This window comes from Pezoporus wallicus, unplaced genomic scaffold (genome assembly GCF_028554395.1).
Source record: "Pezoporus wallicus isolate ANWC-B61680 ecotype Strahan unplaced genomic scaffold, APGP_CSIRO_Pwel_v1 contig_6665, whole genome shotgun sequence".
NCBI lineage: Eukaryota > Metazoa > Chordata > Aves > Psittaciformes > Psittacidae > Pezoporus > Pezoporus wallicus.
The window spans coordinates 794,506-817,716 of NW_026636967.1; the positions used below are offsets into that span (position 1 = coordinate 794,506).

The 23,211-nt window shown below is 42.4% G+C and overlaps 1 protein-coding gene across 5 annotated transcripts in view; it reads right to left on the minus strand.

Annotated features, from left to right (window-relative positions):
- Positions 1–23,211, minus strand: part of PXYLP1 (2-phosphoxylose phosphatase 1) — a 64,373-nt gene that overhangs the window by 23,841 nt on the left and 17,321 nt on the right. For 3 of the 5 annotated variants that reach the window (XM_057402427.1, XM_057402428.1, XM_057402426.1), the window contains exon 2: positions 21,590–21,721. The exons of 1 other annotated variant lie outside the window; for it this stretch is intronic. In XM_057402427.1, coding sequence (XP_057258410.1) covers positions 21,590–21,668 — 79 coding nt within the window. In that variant the 5' untranslated portion in view covers positions 21,669–21,721. Of the gene's footprint in view, positions 1–16,050; positions 16,179–21,589; positions 21,726–23,211 lie in introns of those variants that run through there. One more of the 5 variants, XM_057402431.1, reaches the window with a different exon arrangement.

A 23,211-nucleotide genomic window follows, 5' to 3' on the forward strand; every position in this document is an offset into this window, starting at 1 on the left:
ACCGCCCCTCCTGGCACCGCCCCCGTGAGCGTTTGCCCGTCTCAGCGGAGCTGCCAGCTCCTAGGCAAGGTCTGGCGAGGGCTCGGGGCTGTCTTCGCTCAGATCTGAGGCTCCGGCACGCGGAGCTTCCCCTCAGTCCGGTTTAAGGCGTACTCTTTGGAGATACCTCGGCAAATGATGACACAAAAGTCTCGTTTCCTTCCCAAATTACTCGTTGTGATAATAAAGAGGTGGATTTCCCTTTTCCTTTACTTTTGCAGACCCAGTCAGCACAGAGCCTGAATTATCAGTTCCCCCACTACCCTCCCTCCACCTGGAGGATTCAGCCAGTCATTCATGGTGGGAAGGGGAGCAGGGCAGGCCACATGAGGAACCAACCACTCTCTTCTAACCGGAAAGAGTACGGGAAATTTGAACTAAGATTTAGGATAAACAGATCCTGGTTTTCACAGCCAAAGAGAACTTCAGCATTGCCTCAACTGTTCTTCAGCAGAAAGGCAGAGAAGCTCAGCCCACTGTGACACATGCTGCATATCACAGTTTTCATAAATGTCATATATGGGTACACATTTTGTCTATAAGAGAAGCAGTGCCATTCAAGTTAAGGTACATAGATAATGACTGTTCCCCAAAACTTCACCTGAAGCCTTGCTTCTTATAATAATTACCCAAGACAGAAGCAGCAGTCGATCCATCACAGACCTCACTTGGGCAGAGCCTCGCTAACAAGGCACAGTACATGCCCCAGAACTGGCAAAACCTAGATGACGGCTTGCACATTGCTCACTGGAGCAAGTGCATTACTAATGTGCTAATGTGACTCAACTTCAGCATTAAGTTATCATCATCAGGCTGACTGCTAGAAAACATCAGCCAGGTTTCCTGTTAACAAATACTTGAAAGTAAAGGTGTTTCAGCTACCTTTTAAAGACTGTCAAAGACATCATTAGAGGAAAAAAGTGCAGCAGACAATATAACTAACAAGACCATCAGCTACAGCAACTCACTATTATGCATCTCACAGTGAAAACAAACACTCTTTTTGGTTTGCAGCTTCATTTTCATTTGTAACCTGAGGAAAATCACGTGTCAAGGCTGAGATGGACATATCTACTGGAAATAAGAAATTTTAATAAATGCTGCCTGAAGTTTTCCTTTTTCCATTCCTTTTTTCTAGTTCCTTAAGCTTTGATTTTTTTTTTTTTCACTACTGGTTGTTTAAAGCTTTAAACAACTCATGCCAGTATTTCTGAGAACAAGTTTCTTATTTCCAGCTGCATTAGCTTTATGCTTTGCTGATTCTTTTACAGGGTCCCACTCTGACTTACACAAGGAAAATAAATACATTAAGAAAATCTTTTTTTAACCAAAGCACAATATGGCAGGCCTTGCAGTGTTGTGGTTTTGGGACTGAATTTAATCAGGTACATTGAATTACACAATGGGTGCTTGTACTTAATTAAGTTCAGATGTGGCTCTGAAAGAGCTTTATAGTTTTAGGGTTCCCCACCCCTCAGTTGTTTTTCAGTTGACAGTTCGGAAGGGCATATGGCACAGTTTAAATAGGTTCCAGGATTTTCAGCTTGACAGCAATAACATAGCAATACTGACTGCAAATCCAAGCCTTTTCAAGTTCTAAAGAAGACAGTAATTTTCCACTTCTCCTCCCAAAGTGAAAAATTACCCTCTATTCTGTTTTCCTATTACACTGAAACACTATGTTGTTTAACATGGAAAAGATTTATATTTCCATCAATTAAATGTATTCCTGTCTTTAAAATAAATACATCTGCATAATAAAGATTTTCCTTACCAGCTTCTCACTAATTACTTCACTGCTTGGCTCTCCAGTCACTTTGAAGGGGATGGGGGAGGTTCCTACTAGACATCTAGACAGGCGGACAGATTTCCTGCTCTACAAACACATTACTCAAGTCAGATATTGCTCATGCTCCAGGTTATTTAGTGACAGGATGCAAAAAAAGCCCCATCACTGCTTACAATGAAGCAGTTATGTTGGTCCCTTGCCTATTCTTGTCTCATTAGGATTCACAAATGAGAAGTGTTACATAAACTGCACCATGATGCTATAAATGAAGTCATTCCTATCGATGTATCTGCATAGCTGTCGTGTCTTATCAGGCTGTGAGATGACTTCGACTGCACCAAATCAGTGTCCTGAAGGGTACCACACAAGGCTTAAGTATACAAAATTGAGGGGTTTTATGGCCTGGAAACATGATTTTTATAAATACAGTAGAGCTAGACACTATCTAACAACTTATCTAACAAAATTCATGAGCACTACTATAAGATTCTAAAGCTCTGTTCTGTGTCTGTCTACAGAACTCAGCAACTGGTAAATGAACTAATCCAGCTGAGTTGTCCTGGAACAGATTTTCAAAATAGCTTTTATCAGCTGTGTTCAGAAACTGCTGGCAAATCTTCCCATTTCCATAGTATTGTCTCAAAATAAAGGTCAACATGAAAAGGTAGCTGCAGGACACAATGCACTGAATGCTACTGCCATAATTTGCCTGTTGGTGGTGACCTTTGTTTTTTTTTTTTTTTGTCCTGTGTATTTTTTGGATCTCGCAAATACTGGAGTGGGAAGCTGTGCAGCAATGATTACATCATGACTGAAAAAAAGACACTTGGCAGATTTCACATGTGAACTGAACACAAAAATGGAGGACAACAATAAGTGTTCAACATTGCAGAAGGAAACATGGCAAAAAAAAATTTTCTCAGGAACATGGACTGCATATCCTCTGGCTTCAGTGATCGTTTCATTGACAGCAGCTGAGAATGATACAAAAATATGCCCTGTGCAGTAGAGTACAAGATAGTTCAGCAGCTGCTCCTGTTCTCTTCCCTAGCAATCTGTCGCTAACACTTAACATCTTTGACACTGGCTCTCTGCTGCTGAAATATGCATGCTCTCCTGCATTTATTCTTTAAGAAATTCATTAACTCTTTCTACTAATCCCTTACTCCTCAAAGAGAAAGTCTGCACAATTGTTTTTTATTATCCTAGATAAAATATTTTTTACCCCTTTAAAAGATAGCATCTAGTTATCTACAGCTTCAGGTGCATATCGTTGCCTCTTAGGGCTCTTCTTAGGATTAAAATCACAAAACGCATAGGTAAAAGCAAGCAGATTAAAGGAGTTAAAAGTACGTATTTGCTCTGCCCATCTTTACAAGCATTGCTCCTGTGGTTTCAGAACACCAACTCAGCAGCTTTTTGGGCTGTAACAAATTCTGTACATCTGCTCACTAGTAAAAGCATCTTTCTGTCACCACCCAACAGAGCTGCTTTCTGCACTTCCCAGCAGTATCTCTATGTCTGCACACCTGGGTCAGATAGAGTAATCTCTCTCAAGGGCACAAAAGGCAGAAAACCCCACCATGTCTACAGATCAGCCATAGCCTCTGCAAAGGCACAGGATGAAAACTGTTTAATATGTTAATATCATCCGTCAAACACAATCCACAGACATCTGCCACTTCTCTACATGAGTGTCCTTCCAAGATAAAAAGCCTTACAAATTCAAATCAATATTTTCACTACTGCATTAAATTAGCAGCTTTCTGTTTCATATCTAATCCCAACTGTTTTCTGTCCACAACCTGACCTGCTCAGGGAAGTGATCTCAACACCATATGCCACTGCTTACCCAAGCCAAGCGAGCTCACTTGTTTGTCCTTGTCAGCACCAGGGCACAGAAAACTGCCATGGGTTTGCTAGCAGTAAACTCCAGAACAACATATTTAATACTGTAGAGCCTGATAGATTTTTGTGCTGGGGAAGGCTGTCCAGGCACCTTCATTAACCTTAGAAATTCAGAGCAGCATTCTCTGCATCACAGCATTATTGATATCTTTAGGACACTTGCCATAAACCAGCTTAGAGGAAGATGGTGAATCTTATTTCTTGTCTCCATCCTTATTAATGTGCACAGTTGGTAAACCCAAAATTACCTAAGGTTTCCAGCTATTTTAATCCAACCATCTCACAAAAATCATAAAGGGAGATCACTTCCATTTTGCAAGACTTTACAATTCACTGCAGTAAGTCCACAAAAGCCTCAGTCTTTTAAATACAAACTGCTTAGACCCAACATCATTAAGAAATAAACCACAATGCCATTTAGTATGTGCAAGCACTGCTTTTCTCTTGGTGAGCAAGCTCTGAAAATTTAAAAGGGAAGTAACTTCAGAAACAGAGATTACAATTTAAAAAAAAAAACAAAAAAAAACCAAAAAAAAACAACCTGCCTGCAGTCACTAAAATCTTCAAAATCAGTACAGCCTAAGAAACCTCATTAATCACAGAAGACACACAAGCCCAAGAACACACAATAAATTTTCCCAAAATCTTCAGAGTCAAATGATGAGACGCTTTGCATTAAGTAAATCACCGTATTGTTTCAGCAATGAAAGCCCAGCAAAAGCACAGATAAAAGAACAAAACTGCCTGGAAGATAAATTGCAAGAGGAAAATTAAGAGGACTAAGAAGAAACATGCAGAAAAACTATCTGAAGAATATGAAACAGATACATACAGGAGGACTAGCAAATCCATAAAAACAATGGTTTTCAACTAAAATTGCAACAGCACAGTAGGGATTAAGGCAGGCACAAAGCACAGCTCTGAACAACAAACCTATCATCGTATCTAACATTTAAGCAGTCATCCATGATTTCCTGAAGACTGCATGTAGCCCATAAACAGGGGAATACAACTGCATTATAAACACTGATGTTATGATAGTTTCTTGGTATTCTCACATTGAGACTCTAAGCCTGAACTCTGAACAAGGAGGGAAGAGAGAGTTAGGTCAGAACATTCCTCTGATGAAGATGCAGAACACAAATCTCAAACAAAGAACAAACAATTTATGTAGGAGGAATCCATTTGCAATTAAGAGACAGCATTGTCCTAAAAGGTCTAATTAAAGAGGGATAAAGCTAATAGAGTATAAATTGACTGTGAATTCTCACAAAGCTGGTCTAAAGAGAGTGGTCAGCAAAGGATTAATAAAGGGCTTTACTAAAACAAAGCAGGGTGATGAGGCTGTCTTTACCTTCTTAGCTTAAGACACCCAGGTTTTGTTTCAATGCCATAATCTACGAACCATGAAAAAACAAAGGTATAAAGGAAGGCAGCCTACAGCAAGGGGATGAGCAGCTGAGAAATTGCACATGGAAAAGAAGAAACCTTCAGAGGTGACAATCACTTCCCACTGCCCAACCAGCCAGAACAGGGAAGCTCAGCAGAGAGGGTAAAAGAGATGGGCAGAATCAGCCCCAGGCGTTCCCACAGGTGAGCGAAGACCAAAGCTGCCCAAAGCACGTCTGTCTTCCTGGCAGGCCGTGGCTGTGGGGACTGGATCCACACAACTGCCTCTATAACACTGAAATCTGTTATCCTGGAAAACCCAAACAGGAGCTAGAAAGAAAACCCTGCTCAGAGGGGCTGCATTCTTGTGAGCATTGAGGGCTTATACTGTACAGATTTCACCTGCTTGAACCAAACCCGAATCCCAAACATTTTATGATTATAAAGTATATAACAGCTTCACATTAGAAATACAACCATCTCTCTTTAGTATGTCTACAAACAAGGTGAATTTCAGAATGTAAAAACAACATTACATGTGCTAGAACACAGTTCAGGTCAGTATACAACTAACCTATGGAAAAATCCTAGAACAGTTTGGTTTTTTTTTTTTTTTTGCTTTAAAAGACAGACCTGCCAATCCAAAACAATCTGGCATTACCTCTAAGGCAGCTTGACTCAGCATTAGAAAGCTATGGAAAAGGAACAGCAGAGAACTGCATTACTATGCTTTTGTTGAGTTGATAAGGGTAATACTCCTGAAATTTTAAAAAAACAAAAAAGGAATTTGCTCATAAATAAATAAATAATCACCTGATTGACTGTCTACTGCTACAGAATAAACTACTCATTTAGATTGGAAGGGACCTCTGCAAGTCATCTGTTTCAACACAGCCCTCAAAACAGCTAACTCCAATCAGGTTGCTCAACGCACTGTGCAGACAACTGTATACAGTTTAAAAAGTTACATACATTGCCTAAAACCACCTACAACATAGAACATTAGTAGCCATACTAAAGCTTGGTATGACCAAGCAATTCTTAAAAGAAAAAGCCCAAATTTCTTCACTGTCACGTCTTAACTGAAATTGCCCATCATCAAGTTTATACACGTTAAAGTACAAACTGCACTTTTCTAAGAAGACATTCAGTTGACATAAAAAGGCAAGTAACTAATGGCTCATAGAAGAAAAAAAAAGAAGAAAAAGTGGCATAGGAATAAGAGGTATACTCCACGTTAAGAAAACCCACAATAACAACAAACAAAAACCAAACAAAACCCAGAGCATTTCTTAAAGCTTTACAGAAAATCTGAGGTACTTATTCTATGCACTGTAACTCAAATTGTATGCAACTGCAATGCCAGACAGTCCCAAGCAATGGTTCCAAAAAACCCACTACTGAGTTCATGACCGTAAAATGATTGCAGTATCTGAAGAGGTAGGAAAAAACCTACAATAGATCATGAGTCATAAGAGGAAAACACTATACAATCATCTTCTATTAGCTCCCAAAAGCCAACTGCATTTTCACAGACTTTCATGCAAGACTAGCTATGCAAATGGTTGTAAGAGTTCAACTGCAATATAGCTTCTAGCAGTTACATTGGAACAGCACTGAATTGCAAAAAATCTTAGTCCAGGTCACCAAGGAGTACACACACTTCTTGGGGAGCCTCTTGGCCTCCACAAGGCCCCTCAAGAGGAGGGTCCTTGGCTGAAGAGTGCTTTAGGAGGAGCAAAGGCCAGTCTCACATCTTCACACAACAAACCTATAGGTGTGTCTCACATAATCACAATGAAAAAAATTTAGATCCTTCCTCATTTCATATTTTACTCTCATTTACTTTTACAGCCCCATTCTGGTGATAAATCCAAGTATCTTGAGACAGCTGGACCATGGTGTGTAGAAAGATAAAGGTATTACCCACATCACTGAAGGAAACATAGATCAGGTTTGTTTAAATAAAATACTACATATAACATACGAGTCATCTTCTGGTGGAACCTCTTTGTGGCATTATTTGCAATTAGAGCAAGAGCCCAGTTTGACAGGATGCAGGAACAGGAAGGATTTAACTACAGCATAGGTATTCCAAGAAAGATAGCTTAACTATTAGCAACTAAACAGAGTTCACTCGAAACTTAAATATAAAGAGAGAGAATTAAGATCAATGCATTAGTCCAGGTAAAGGCTGACAAAAATATTAATTACTGTAAGCACAACATTTTTTTTCCCTTCTGTGAATACTGATTTTCCTTTGTTTACTATCCATTCAAGACTCAGAAAAATTAATGATAGGTACATACCTATAAGACTGTCCCTAAAAAAGTCATTGACCCTTTCACATATTTAAAATAATTGCAAGATGTATCACTATAATTATTAAAAGACTGAAGCAAAAATTTCAACACTTTTAAACTTTCTTACAGATATTAGGACAAAGATTTGAGCTGGATTTTAAGAGAAATAGCGTTAAAACGCTTATTATTTTCTAGTCTTGTCTCCTTCTCTCCATAATATAATCTAACACTGTAGTAAGGGTTTGCAGAAGCCTAACTAGAAACTTGCTGTTAGATTTTGCAAAATATTAGGTTTTACTTATAATATCTTTCAAACATATGTTTTAACAGCTCACATTAATATCTGCTTAAATACATTTCAAATAATCATCACAAATGAAGCCAAAATATGTATTTAAAGAAGATCTATGAATTTCTGTAGCCTGCCAGGTAATTTCTGTAAGTCAAATCTTGTCTGAAGCAACCTAACCTGACCTATAATAAAAGAAGATATTTAAAAATGATTGATTTATATTTGTGGGAGAAAACAAGATTGTCCCACAGTGTCATTGTCAAGTATTCATTGTGTCTCCTCGCCCTTCCAGGCTTAATTTCTGCCTTCTTAGTATGTAAGATCACCACTTTTGAGAATCACAAAAAACATTATTTAAGTATCTCCAGTTACAACATAAAAAGCATCTTTAACAAATATCTGTATATTTGCAGTTAGTTTTCTTCATTCACTACCAAAATTTCCACAGCCTTGTATATATTATTTGTGCCTTATTTTTCCCTTTAATCTTAAATTCAGATTAAATCAGTACTTTCAAAAAACCCAGAGAGACTTCTCATTAGTGGAAAATCTGCCATGCTTATAAGCTTGAAGGCAAATTCAGGGAGGGATGTATCTGGTCTCATTTTAATTTTGTACACTGGTAACACATGAAAAAAACAACTTCCCTGCATCAAGAATTCTAAAGTCGTGGCTTCTGAAATATAGGTAGCTGAATAAATCAGGAAAAAGCAATACTCTTAAATTTTTTTCTTCCACTGAAGAAATTATATTCTTAAAATAAGAAACATCAGTAGCTACTGCTTGTTGGTAAGGAACAGTAAGAGACTGTAGAATCACAGAATGGCTTGGGTGGGAATGGACCTTACAGCTCACCTAGTTCCAGTCCCCTGCCACAGGCAGGGACAGCTTCCACTAGACTAGGTTGCTCAAAGCCCTGTCCAGCCTGGCCTTGAACACTGCCAGGGATGGGGCAGCCACAGCTTCTGTGGGCAACCTGCACCAGTGCCTCACCACCCTCACAGGGAAGAGTTTCTTCCTAACATCTAGTCTAAATCTCCCCTCTTTCAGTTTAAAGCCATTTCTCCTTGTCCTGTCACTACATGCCCTTGTAAAAAGTCCCTCTTCAGATTCCTTGTAGGCCCCTTTAGGTACTTGAAGACGGCTCTAAGGTCTCCCCAGAGTCTTCTCTTCTCCAGGTGGAACAATGCTAAAATGGTAAGGAATTCACCTTAGAGAGATGGTAAGGATATGTATTCTATCCAGAAACAGCTAGAAGCTTATATATCTTTTTACTGAATACCTTGGAGTCTTTCTACCCGTCTTCTTCAGAAATTAAGTTCTGGAAAAAAACAACTCACGCATTTTTTTTTTTTCCCCACAGGCTTCACATATCCCAGCTCCTCTTGGCATCCCACTGCAGTCTCTGGTTATGAGGCTGTGGGTGCAGCTCACACTCACATTCTGGTTTGGGGTGGGGGAAAAGTGGCAGCTCTGCAGTGCCACAGTTACAACTTCACAACTTAAGGAAGCACATCCTGCTTTGCAAATGGAAAGGCTGAACAGGAATGCCTCACCCCCTCAGCTTCCACCTCTATTCCCACCTGCAAGTCCCCGCTGAGCGTTTGACCCTGGCACACACTCGCCTGGAGCCACCTCCTCCCCAGACCATCCAGCACCTACTGCACTACAGGCTTCTATTGTGGTAGGAGCTGCAGCGAGCAGTGGTGAGGATACCAAGCTGCAGTGTTGCTCTTGTACAGCTGTATTGAGCCACCAAGCAGGGTGCAAACAGGCTCCCCAGAGGAAGCAACTGCCTCCTACAGGCAACATCCTGGTGGGTTGCATACAGTGCCCACATGGTCCTCATAGAGTAAGAGCTGGCTGCATCACTCAGGCTGACAAAATAAAACTCCACTGCTTTTCCCTGTGGAGAATCCTGATTTCTGTTTCTCATGACTCATCTGTAAAACCAAAACTTCCAGTGCAAAACCAGAGGACTCAACTGGAGCGCAGGAGGAGGAAGGACTGCTTGCTTGTGCAAAGAGACATAGATGGACCAATTGACCAGATAGATCATGGTCACCACTCAATCAAAACCTGTAGTTAGGAATAACGTGGGTACCCAGACTGAGCCTTCCTGCAGACATGTGGCCGTGCAGGTCTCTGGCTGCAGTGAATGCCTGAGCCTGGCACTTGTATCAAAGAGAGCCAGTGACACCGCTTGTGTGCGGTGTGAGCAAGTAGATGACCTGCTAAAGCAGGTGGTTGAACTGAGGGAGGACATAGAAAGATTGAGAGCAATCAGAGAGTGTGAAAGTGAAATTGATTGGTGGAGCCACACCCTAAGACAAGGGCAGAGGGAAGTGGTTGAACAACTGATGGATCCCCTTCCCTCCTACCATCAGACAGAAGGAGTAAACTTAAGGGACAAGGAAGTATGGAGGGAGGTCCCTCCTCGGAGAGGTAAGCGAAAACCCTCACAATCCCTTCCTTCCTCCCAGTTGCCCTTGAGTAACAGGTATGAGGTCTTGGAACTACAGGGCCAGGTAAATGGTGATGGAGGGGTAGATCCATCTAGTGAGTCACCTAGGGCTTGTCACTCACCCCCATGCCTTAGAACTTCCTCAACGAAGAAGCAAAGAAGAGTAATTGTGGTGGGTGACTCCCTTCTGAGGGGAACAGAAGGGCCCGTTTGTCGACCTGATCCATCCCACAGGGAAGTCTGCTGCCTACCTGGGGCTCGGACTGGAGATGTTAAAAGGAAACTCTCTGATCTGGTGCAGCCCTCTGACTACTATCCACTGCTGGTTTTTCAGGTTGGCAGTGATGAAATTATTACAAGCAGGGCAAGGGCAATGAAGAGAGACTTCAGGGCCCTGGGACGGCTGGTTAGAGGGTCTGGAGCACAAGTGGTGTTTGCCTCCATACCTGTTACAAGCAAAGGAGAAGAGATAAATAGGAAGAGACTGCAGATCAATGTATGGCTATGGGACTGGTGCCAAAGGCAGGGGTTTGGGTTTTTCAATCATGGGCTGCTATATGAGACACCTGGTTTGCTGGTGGCAGGTGGGATACATCAGTCCCAGAGGGGGAGAAGGTTTCTGGGGCACGAGTTAGCAGGGCTCATTGACAGGGCTTTAAACTAGGTAGGAAAGGGGAAGGGGAGATAACTGGTCCTGTTGGGGACAAGCCCAAGAGAAACATGCTAGGACTTGAAGAATGGCAGACTAGGGAGAACTCTCAATCTATTGTTTCATTTGAGGGAAAGGGTAGTTGTTTAAACCCTGTCCTGCAGGGGAAAAAGGGTACCTCACTCACAGAGCTCTAGGTTAGATTCGAAGTGTGAGGGGGCTGTAGCTTGGTTTGAAGTAGCGGGGCAATGTTCTAGTATGAATGAAGACCAGAAGGCCTCCTGCCTTCCAAGGGTGCCACTAGTGTGCTCAGCTCGCTCCCTGAAATGCCTGTACACCAATGCACGCAGCATGGGGAATAAACAGGAGGAGTTAGAAGTCTGTGTGCGGTCTAAAGGTTATGACCTGGTGGCAATTACAGAGACATGGTGGGACAGCTCACATGACTGGAATGTGGTCATGGATGGCTATGTCCTTTTCAGGAAAGACAGATCAGCAAAGCGAGGTGGTGGAGTTGCTCTTTATGTGAAAGAGCAACTAGAACGTATTGAGTTCTGTCCAGGGACAGATGAAGAGCAAGTGGAAAGTCTGTGGGTGCGAATTAAGGGACAGGCTGGTACGGGTGACACAGTTGTGGGGGTCTATTATAGACCTCCTGATCAGGATGAAGGAGTTGATGAGGCTTTCTACAGGCAATTGAAAGCAGCCTCATGACTACATGCCTTGGTCCTTATGGGGGATTTTAACTAACCCGATATTTGCTGGAAGACTTACACAGCCAGTCATTCACAGTCTAGGAGGGTCCTCCAGTGCACTGATGATAACTTCTTAATGCAAATGGTGGATGAACCAACTAGGAGAGGAGCGCTGCTGGATCTGGCACTCACCAACAAGGAGGGTCTGGTTGAAGTAGTGACGGTCAATGGCAGCCTGGGCTGCAGTGACCATGAGATGGTGGAGTTTAGGATCTTGTGTGGGAGGAATAGAATACCTAGCAAGGCCACATTTCTGGATTTCCGAAGGGCAAACTTTGGCCTCTTCAATCAATTGCTAAGGGAAGTATCATGGTAAAGAGTACTAGGTGGTAAAGGGGCTCAAGACAGTTGGTCAGCATTCAAATACCACCTCTTCAAAGCTCAGGATCAGAGTGTCCCAATGAGTAGGAAGTCAAGTAGAGGAGCCAGGAGACCAACATGGTTAAACAAGGAACTGCTGGGCAAACTCATACGGAAAAAGAGAATCTATGGAATATGGAAGGAGGGGCTAGCCACTTGGGAGGAATATAGGACAGCTGTTAGAGGATGTAGGGAAGCAATTAGGACAGCTAAGGCCTCCTTGGAACTTAATCTGGCAAGTCGGGTCAAGGACAATAGAAAGGGCTTCTTCAAATACATAGCGAATAAAACTAACACAAGAAGCAGTATAGGCCCACTGCTGAATGAGGTGGGTGCCCTGGAGACAGAGGATATAAAGAAGGCAGAGGTGTTGAATGCCTTCTTTGCCTCTGTCTTTACTCCTGCAGACTCTCCCTGGGGGACCCAGATTCCTATAGCCCCGGAAGGAGTCAGGATAAAGGAGGAGTTTGCTTTGGTAGATGAGGATTGGGTTAGGGATCAGTTAAGCAATCTGGACATCTATAAATTGACGGATCCGGATGGAATACACCCGCGGGTGGTAAGGGAGCTGGCCGAGGTCATTGCTGAGCCACTCTCCATCATCTTTGGTAAGTCGTGGGAAACAGGTGAGGTGCCTGAGGATTGGAGGATGGCAAATGTCACACCGGTCTATAAGAAGGGCAAGGAGGACCCGGGTAATTATAGACCGGTCAGCCTTACCTCCATCCCTGGAAAGGTGATGGAACAACTTATTCTTGACACCATCTCTAGGCATATCAAGGATGAGGGGGTCATTAAGAGCAGCCAACATGGCTTTACCAAGGGGAAGTCATGTTTGACCAACCTTATAGCCTTCTATGAGCAAGTAACTAGGTGGATGGATGATGGTAGAGCGGTAGATGTGTTTTTTCTTGATTTCAATAAGGCATTTGATACTGCCTCCCACAGCATCCTCATAGATAAGCTAAGGAAGTGTGGGCTTGATGATCAGGTAGTGAGGTGAATCAAGAACTGGTTGGAAGGAAGAAGGCAGAGAGTTGTGGTCAATGGGGCAGAATCTAGCTGGAGGTCTGTGACTAGTGGAGTCGCTCAGGGGTCGGTGCTGGGACCAGTGCTGTTTAATATTTTCATCAACGACCTGGATGAGGGAACTGAGTGTACCCTCAGCAAGTTTGCTGATGATACTAAACTGGGAGGAGTGGCTGACACACCAGAAGGCTGTGTTGCCATCCAGCGAGACCTGGACAGGCTGGAGAGTTGGGTGGAGAGGAACTTGATGAAATTCAACAAGGGCAAGTGTAGAGTCTTGCATGTGGGGAAGAACAACCCCATGTACCAGTACAGGTTGGGGGCTGACCTGCTGGACAGTAGTGAAGGGGAAAGGGACCTGGGGGTCCTGGTGGATAGGAGGATGACCATGAGCCAGCAATGTGCCCTTGTGGCCAAGAAGGCCAATGGCATCCTAGGGTGCATTAGAAAGGGTGTGGTTAGTAGGTCAAGAGAGGTTCTCCACCCCCTCAACTCTGCCTTGGAGAGGCCACATCTGGAATATTGTGTCCAGTTCTGGGCCCCTCAGTTCAAGAAGGACAGGGACCTGCTGGAGAGAGTCCAGCGCAGAGCTACAAAGATGATTAAGGGAGTGGAACATCTCTCTTATGAGGAGAGGCTGAGGGAGCTGGGACTCTAGCTTGGAGAAGAGGAGACTGAGGGGTGACCTCATCAATGTTTACAAATAAGTAAAGGGTGAGTGTTAGGATGATGGAGCTAGTTTCTTTTCAGTGATGTCCAGTGATAGGACAAGGGGCAATGTGTGTAAACTGGAGCATAGGAGGTTCCATGTGAACATCAGGAAAAATTTCTTTACTGTGAGAGTGGCAGAGCACTGGAACAGGTTGCCCAGGGGGTTGTGGAGTCTCCTACATTGGAGATATTCAAGGCCCGCCTGGACAAGTTCCTGTGTGATGTACTCTAGGTTACCCTGCTCTTGCAGGGGGGTTGGACTAGATGATCTTTTGAGGTCCCTTCCAACCCTTAGGATTCTGTGAAAGTTGAGGGAAATTATTACTGGAAAAGCAAAATGTCATCTCTAGACATGCTGAAACACCGACACCCAAGCCTGAAGCATCAAGGCAGAAAAAGTTATTTAAAAGAAAAAAAAAAAAACAAAAAACCTCCTTACACACCACTTTACATGGGAACCAGCACCCTGCCAGGGTAATGGCTGACATCCTAAAAAGCAGTTGCAGGTGCCAGAACTCTTTATCAAAGACAGGCCTGAGGCACAGAGCAAGGTATTAAAGTATTTAGGGAAACAAACTTCCAGCCAGAAGAGAAGCTCCATATGCAGGATCTGCCTGAAAGCCAGGAACTTCATGATTCTGAAGTGCCTGAAGCAGGCAGGCCCAAAAGGAAGGTCTCTAGTTTATGCCTGCCACAGGGTTATACAGCAAGTAAAGAGATGCTTTCCCACTATAGTTTTAGTCTTCTGTTGACTATTACTTTCTTTAGGCTTTCAGTAAATGTAAACAAAAATAAAAAAACAAAGTAAAATAAAGGTATGTGCCTCATTGGAAAAAAAAAATAGCTTCATTCAATTAAAAAATAAGTCTGGAGATTATATTTGGCAACTTAACAGCTAACTTTTAAATTTTCTTTCAGTTTGGTTTATTCAAGATAATTCAAAGATAAATAGTTGAAGCATCCTGAGGAGACCCACCTTAAGGCTTCTGCAGTCAGTCACAGATGTTCTAATACTGTGGAAGGTCTGTGCTCACCCAGTAATTGAGTTCTCATGTACTACACCAATTGTAAGGGAAAAAAAGAAAGCAGCTCTTCAGGCATATTTGCAACCTCCTGTTCCTGAGCTGACCTAAGGGCTAACCAGTGTAATTAACACTGACAGGGGCCTAAATTTCGCCTTTTCCCCTCAGCGTGAGGCTGCAGGACCACACCCCTTAGAGCACGCTTGAATGTAGCTGCACTGATCCATCTCTATTGTATAGCAACTCCCCCAGCCACTGCATTTACAATCCCTTTGCATGGTCTGGGCATTTTACACGCACAGAGTATAAAGGAAAAGGCTGCAATGGTTGAGGTATTCCTCTAGCAAACAAGAATAAAGTATCCCAACCTGCATTCACTCTGTTTGCACAGAAGTAAACTGCCCAGTTTTAGTCAGCAGCATTACAGATAATATTTACAGAGACAAAAATAGAGCCCACAATCCAGCACAGGTCATTTTTCCATTCTGCAGTTTTTCTGACAAAGCAAACACTGAAGTCTTTTAAGAGAAAAACATTATTCCATTTTAGAACTAACCGAAAAGTCTATCAAAGCCAGTTCTTTTGTCTCTAGTAATGAAGTTTTAAATCATTTTAGAACCATGACCATTTACATGACAGGCAAAGAGAGGAAAAACAAAAACGTGTGGAATGATACCGTAAGGAAAATACTTCTCCACTCTTTTGCATAGATCTGGCTGCAAACATAAAACAGGAGGGAAACAATGACAGTTCCAAATAAAACTTTAAGCTGTCAGTCACACCTGGTTTGTAAGCCAACCAGCCACCCTTTTCAGTGTGTTTCCCAAACGCTCATCACTATAATTATCTGACAGAGATGCCATAGCGTGCTTTCAAGCAGCAGTGGAACATATTGGGAGTTTTTAACTTTTAACACTGCATTTTTCTAACCTATTTAAGAATTAAAACGTACAAAATTCAGAGGTATTTGCCATTCAAGAAGGTTTTCCTTTATTGCTGATCTGGTCCAGATTTCACAATGTACAACAGCCAAACTGAATGTGAGAACACATCTGGCTCCCAGTCTTTTGCTTCAAAGTCCAGGCCACACAATTATATAAAAGATGCCTAGAACCATTAAGATTTGTAAGTTTTTACCAAGTATAAACACCTTTTTAAGGGTCTTCTATGTGTCTACTAGAAATGGTAAACAACTCTGGCAAAACTATGAAGTTTTCAAACATGCCTCAAATCTCACTTTCGTATCATCCACCACATACATTCAGAAACAAAACCTAAGGCATTATTTATGTAAATAGCTTGAAAAAAAAAGTCGGACTTTTTCAAGAAAGTTGCCTTACCCTACTGCTGCAAGTGAAATACCCAGGAGCCAGCTGGCAGCACCTCAGGCAGGCAAGCAAGCCTAGTACCTCATGCAGTGGGAACCAGCATACAAAGAGACTGTACTTGGACCCTCTGCCTTTTGCTCCTCTACAAGGGCATAAAGAGCACAACTGGTCAAGTCCCCCATTGTCCAAAACCTACTTGGCAGAGGACTCTGGCAGAAGGAAGGAAGATACCTTATGGGATACACAGCAACTACATCACCTCGAAGAATTACTATTACAGTTAAAAATAAGAGTCCTTTCTCCAACTGTCTGTCAAAATGCAGTGTGCTTACATGTCTCCCTCTTCACAGGATAAGGAAATGAGGAAGATTTAGCTGGTATTTGATCCAGCAAGCCAGTCCAGCACATAACATTTGACAGATGTGAACTGACTGCTCAGCAGAGCTGCCTTCTGTACCAGTGGTACCACAGCAGTGCAGATATAACACAGAGAGTAGCTTCGGCTCTGGTAAGAGTGATCCTTGCCAAATGGTCCACGTCCATCCACTGCAATTGCTGGTGGGACAGAACACTTTAAGCATTCAAAGCTGTTTGCTGTCGAGAGAGATTCTGGGGGAAACTTTCTCGATTATTTACCCTGGAAGTTAAAGTGTTAGTATCCATGTAAAGCGCCAGTCCTGGGGGAAGAACAACATGAAAGCAGACTAGTTTAGATTGGAACTCATAAACTAAGACAGAAGAGAAAGGGACCACAAACAAACATGAAACAGGGCATAGTCTTCCATGGATCCTGGATCCATGTCCTGCCTACCACAACTGAAGACTCTGAGGTCCAATCCTAGTTACTTTCCTCAACATTTCTGTCCTCGTGTCTAAACCTGAGATGTGACAACTGTTAGCTCTGAAACAATTGCCTTGGGAGTTTGTTTTACAAGGAAGGACAGACTTACATTAGGACTGCCAGCACAACACCTATCACCTCCACTTCACTATGGCTGCAGGAATCACTGCTCACTAAGCAATTTCAGACCCTTCACAGCATAGCCTATTAAAGTAAACCAGCATTGATTTCTGCCTGCCTGGTGGCAAACTCCTGCAAGCAATTCCTGAACTCTCACAGTTCAAGCATGGGACAGCTTGTCAGCCATCCCAGTGGGGGTTGTTCGTAATATTGAGTCAGAACCTACAGAAAACCAGCTGAACATGGCCTTCACCACTCCCTTTACTTCAGAGTCAGCTACATCTCACAAGATTGGCTTCAGATTACCACAGTTCTACATGTGGACAAGAAGGGATATAATATTGAGCATTTACAGGAGTGATGCTCTGGCCTAAAGCAGAAATTTAAAAAAGAAAGATATGTACCATTTGTATAATTATGCCTCTACTGTTACTGATTCACATTTGTAAATAAACAAATTTAGCGCCAAAAGAAGAAATATTTTCAACATTCACTGCTTAGTAAAGCAGTAGTATGTTTTAAAATGACCAGCCCTCCTCCAGAAAGCTGTGCACTGCTTGCTAACAGAGAATCACAATCTCACAACAGCATAAAACATCCATTTCCACTCCAAATGTTTCAGGAGGTAGCTCCCTTCAAACAAAGGAAAACAAACAAAAATCAGTGCCTTGGGCTTTTTCCTAAGCCTACAAGTATAAACTCTCATTTTCATTCCATGATCTGCCACAAATTATAGAATCATTCAGGTTGGAAAGGACCTTTAAGATCATGGAGTCCAGTCATTAACTGAGCACTGCCAAGCCGATCAATGAACCATGTCCCTAAGCACCTCATCTACAGGTCTTTTAAATGCCTCCAGGGATGGTGACAGACTGTTCCAGTGCTTGACAACCCTTTCAGTGAAGAAAGGTTTCCTAATATTCAGTCTAAAATCTCCCCTGGTGCACCCCGAGGCCATTTCCTCTCATCCTGTTGCTTACTTGTGAGAAGAGACTGACCCTCATGTCACTACAATCTCCTTTCAGGTAGTTGTAGAGACAGCAGTAAGGTCTCCATTCAGCCTCCTTTTCTCCAGGCTAAACAATCATAGAATAGTTATAATAGTAATCCCAGTTCCCTCAGCTGTCCTTCATAAGACTTGTGACTCTTCACCATCTTCACTGTTCTTTGGATCTGCTCCAGCACCTCAATGCCTGTCTTGTGAGGGTCCCAAAATTGAATGCAGTATTCGATTATTATAAAGCAGTATGATCACATTTTTTCTCCAGGCAGCTCAGAAGGGATCAAAATTTCAAAACTGAATTTTACAGTCTGAGGAAAAAGAAAAGAAGCATACTGCTTTCAGAAAAAAAAAAAAAAAACAAACACCAAAAAAACCCCTTAATAAATAAAACAAGGCTACATTACTACCAATTTGTGCAGCAGCAAGAATCAAACTGTGAGGGACGCATGGCTCTGTACTATGTTATGTGTTAAGAGGAAGAGATTCAGTGCAAGGAATGACCTTCAATATGGCAATATGAAACAAATGGTAAATACAGACCTACTAAGAATGTAGTGTCTAAGTAGAGCTAGACACTTAAAAGTTCCCATCCTTCAGTGCTCTATTGCAGTAAAGTGCTCCATATCATACAGTATCATAGGGGCTGACAGATGTTTTGTAATGGATGTTATGGGGGTTACTGCTTTACTGAGGCAGCTTTTGGGTCACCATGAGCTAGTACTTAATCCACTTCTATCAAAAATGCAATTTTATGCATTTATATTAGTTGCGGAGATTGACTAAACGTTCTGCCCTAACACAGTGCTGAAACTACACTTCCTTAAATATGTGCATGCCCATTTCATTGAAAGCTCAAGTTCAGAACTAAGTGCTTTCTTAATTTAATGTGAAACTAGGCAGGAACTGTAACTTGGAGAAGACTTAAAAATGTACACCTATGTTTAATCTGAAAGCAGCTCATCAAACACTTAAGATAATTTTGTAGATAGTGGATTGTTTCATGGTCAGAGGGGAAAAACTGGTTTTGGCTTTAAGATAATTTTGCAGATAGTGCATTGTTTTGTGGTCAGAGGGGAAAAACTGGTTTTGGCTTTAAGACTTTGATTTGTTTTTTAAATTATCTAAATTCCTGCTGGTTTCCATAATAGTTTTATATGGTGATAGAAGAAGAGAGCTTCATCTTTCCTCTGGAGATGGCCTTTGCTCCGAGTTTGAAGAAATTGCTCTACAATCTGAAGCTGGTAGAAGTTAAAATATCAGATTACCTCTATGCTTTAAACTACTTGGTTTCTGCTAGCCTTTATTACAGTTCTCATTACGTAAAAATTTCTACATGTATTTTGGTGTTGGCACTAAGCCGCATGATGTCTGCCTGCTGTACCTTAAGTGCTTTTTAAACCACCCCTCAAACATCTTCTGGACCTCTACTTGTACAAATGTTATCTCCTAATTCACTGAAAAATAACTTCCTCTTTTGATAAAATGTGATTCACACACCTGCAAGTTTGGTGATGACACTAAGTTATGTGGTTCGGTTGATACGCTGGACAGAAAAGATGCCATCCAGGAGGGACCTTGATATGCTTGAGAGGTGGGCTAGTGCAAACCTCATGAAGTTTAACCATGCCAAGTGCAAGGTCCTACACCTGGGTTGGAGCAATCCCAGGCACAGCTACAGGTTGGGCAGAGAAGAGATTCAGAGCAGCCCTGTGGAGAAGGACTTGGAGGTGTCGGTCAATGAGAAAATGGACATGAGCCGGCTGCAGAGTGCGCTTGCAGCCCAGAAAGCCAACCGTATCCTGGGCTGCATCAAAAGGAGCGTGACCAGCAGGTCGAAGGAGGTGATCCTGCCTCTCTACTCTGCTCTCGTGAGACCTCACCTGGAGTATTGTGTGCAGTTCTGGTGTCCTCATCATAAAAAGGACATGGAACTGTTGGAACAAGTCCAGAGAAGGGCCATGAGGATGATCAGGAGACTGGAACACCTCTGGTATGAAGACAGGTTGAGAAAGTTGGGGCTGTTCAGCGTGGAGAAGAGAAGGCTGCGTGGAGACCTCATAGCAGCCTTCCAGTATCTGAAGGGGGGCTACAGGGATGCTGGAGAGGAACTCTTCATTGGGGACTGTAGTGATAGGATAAGGTGTAACAGGTTCAAACTTCAACTGGGGAGATTTAGGTTACATACAAGAAAGAAGTTCTTTACAGTGAGGGTGGTGAGGCACTGGACGCCCAAACACACTGTGAATGCTCCACCTCTGTCAGTGTTCAAGGCTGGACACGGGCTTGAGCGACCTGGTCTAGTGTGAGGCGTCATGCCATGGCAGGGGGTTTGGAACTAGATGATCTTAAGTTTCTTTCCAACCCTAACCATTCTGTGATTGTATATGCATACCTCCTTATCTTTAAATAAAGGTCACGCTTGTTAACAATTTGCTTTCATATTTCTGTTGAAGTTCCTCTAGGATGTTCAAACTATACACAATTTCCTAACCAACCAGGTAATGTCAAGGCCAGAGCCATAGAGAGCCTAGCTGACAGAACAAGCTGCAATCAGACCCACTGGCATGCACCCACAGGAGGTTGAAAAAGCAATTTCGTGACATAAGCCCCCATATTACATGCAGATGGGTTTAAACACCCCCCCCCCCGCCCCTTTTTTTTTTTATTTTCAAGTTGTCTATCACATGCAAAAGACACATTCTAAATCTAAAGTAATCCTCTTGAGTCTGGGTTTGTTTGGAGGTTTTTCACAATATGCAAAAAAAGCACAGAGCAGTAGGACCACACTCTTATATTAAAACACAGTGCGACAACAACAAATAATATTATCCTATACTATGGATAAGCATTTTCCTTGCCTTCTAAGAACGACTGATTACATCAACATGTATTAGTACATACTGGATTACACAAAACATGGCTTTACCTAGCAAATGTTAGCATTCATGAACTAGGTGATAGCAGTCACCTGCCACATTTATTAACAGACATTAACCTGCAATCAGCACCACGTTCCTGCCGAGTCATCAGTAAGTGACAAGCCTCTGGACTGACCCCTGATTAATCGATCCAAAGCACAACATAATGAATCTTTCATCTATATTTTTCTTAACTTTTCTTCAAACTGGCCACTTCTGATAAGTCAATTCCACTTTTCAAAGTTTGTGTGAGGGTACAAGTCAGAAAAAGTTCCAACACTCAATCCCCTCACATCAGTTTTCTCAATCTCTTCCAGTCTGATGCAATATAGAATAGGAATTGCAGCAGTTTTTACTCGAATGTGTTTTGTCTCTTTCATGGGAGCATTCAATCGTATTCAATTACTTAATTGCACTACGAAATTAAGATTTTTTTTTTTCTGAGATAGCCTGATTTGAAAAGTCTCTAGATTGTATAGATTTCTAGATAGCACATAAAACTATCTTTATTCTTACATTTATTTTCCTACTTGGGAAAAAAAAAAAACAAACACACAACAACCAAATATTCAAATACAAAAAGAACGTTTAAATAACATGTAAGAATGGCTATTTTTAAACACACCTACAGATGACCATACACGGGAAACAAAAGGGGAGGACACTTACAGAATTGTAGACTGAGGCTCAAAAAGGCTAATAAGGCTGCCAAAGCCAGCAAGAACAGAAAACGGTTTCGGAAAAGCATTATTATTCGCTCTGCTTTCTCTTCATGGTTTCATCTTCATATATCAGTGGTTCCTGCAAACAAAAAAACATTGGCTAACACGTTTCATCTATAGCAAAGAAAATTCAAATACCCTTTTGACAGTGTCAGTTAATTCTTTAAGGCAAGCACGAGGCAATTCAAACTGTCAAAATTATCAGTAAGTTTGTAAGTTGTCTCCACTCTAGTTATGAGATTAACTATATTTCCACAAGACAGAACTTTCAAGTAAATAAAAATAATGCTATTTCCAATAAAATCAAGTTTTCTTCTGCTAGCACAGGGTTAATGCTTATGTCATAACCTTATCAACAGTTCTTTATCAGGAGTGTCTTGGCTCTGTGCAAAACAAATCACCACAAGAATGTTGTTATTATTATTATCACTGCCTGGATGGCCGCACACAAAGAGTTGTGGTCAATGGCTCAATGTCCGGCTGGAGACCAGTAACGAGTGGGGTCCCTCAGGGATCGGTGTTGGGACTGGTCTTGTTCAACATCTTTGTCGCTGACATGGACAGTGGGATTGAGTGCGCCCTCAGCAAGTTTGCCGATGACACCAAGTTGTGTGGTTCGGTTGATACGCTGGAGGGAAGGAATGCCATCCAGAGGGAGCTCGACACGCTTGTGAGGTGGGCTGATGACAACCTCATGAAGTTTAACCATGACAAGTGCAAGCTCCTACACCTGGGTTGGAGCAATCCCAGGCACAGCTACAGGTTGGGCAGAGAAGTGATTCAGAGCAGCCCTGTGGAGAAGGACTTGGGGGTGTTGGTCAATGAGAAAATGAACATGAGCCAGCTGAAGTGTGAACTTGCAGCCCAGAAAGCCAACCGTATCCTGGGCTGCATCAAAAGGAGTGTGACCAGCAGGTCGAGGAGGTGATCCTGCCCTTGTGAGACCTCACTTGGAGTACTGTATGCAGTTCTGGTGTCCTCAACATAAAAAGGTCATGGGCCTGTTGGAACAAGTCCAGAGAAGGGCCACGAGGATGATCAGGGGACTGGAGCACCTCCCGTATGAAGAGAGGCTGAGAAAGTTGGGGCTGTTCAGCCTGGAGAAGGCTTTGTAGTGACCTCATAGCAGCCCTCCAGTATCTGAAGGGGGCCTGTAAGGATGCTGGGGAGAGACTCTTCATTAGGGACTGTAGTGATAGGACAAGAGGTAACGGGTTAAAACTTAAACAGGGGAAGTTTACATTGGATATAAGGAAGAAATTCTTTCCTGTTAGGGTGGTGAGGCACTGGAATGGATTGCCCAGGGAAATTGTGAATGCTCCATCCCTGGTGGGTTTCAAGGCCAGGCTGGACAGAGCCTTGGGTGTCATGGTTTAGCGTGAGAAGTCCCTGCCCATGGAAGGGCGGTTGGAACTAGATGATTCTAAGGTCCTTTCCAACTCTAACTCTTCTATGATTCTAAGAGCTCTCAAGAGCAATTTGGTAAATCAACCCTAGAAAGAAAACCTACAACGTCTTAAAAAGGTACACACACACTCTGTTAAATATACGTTAAAAATGGCTAACTGG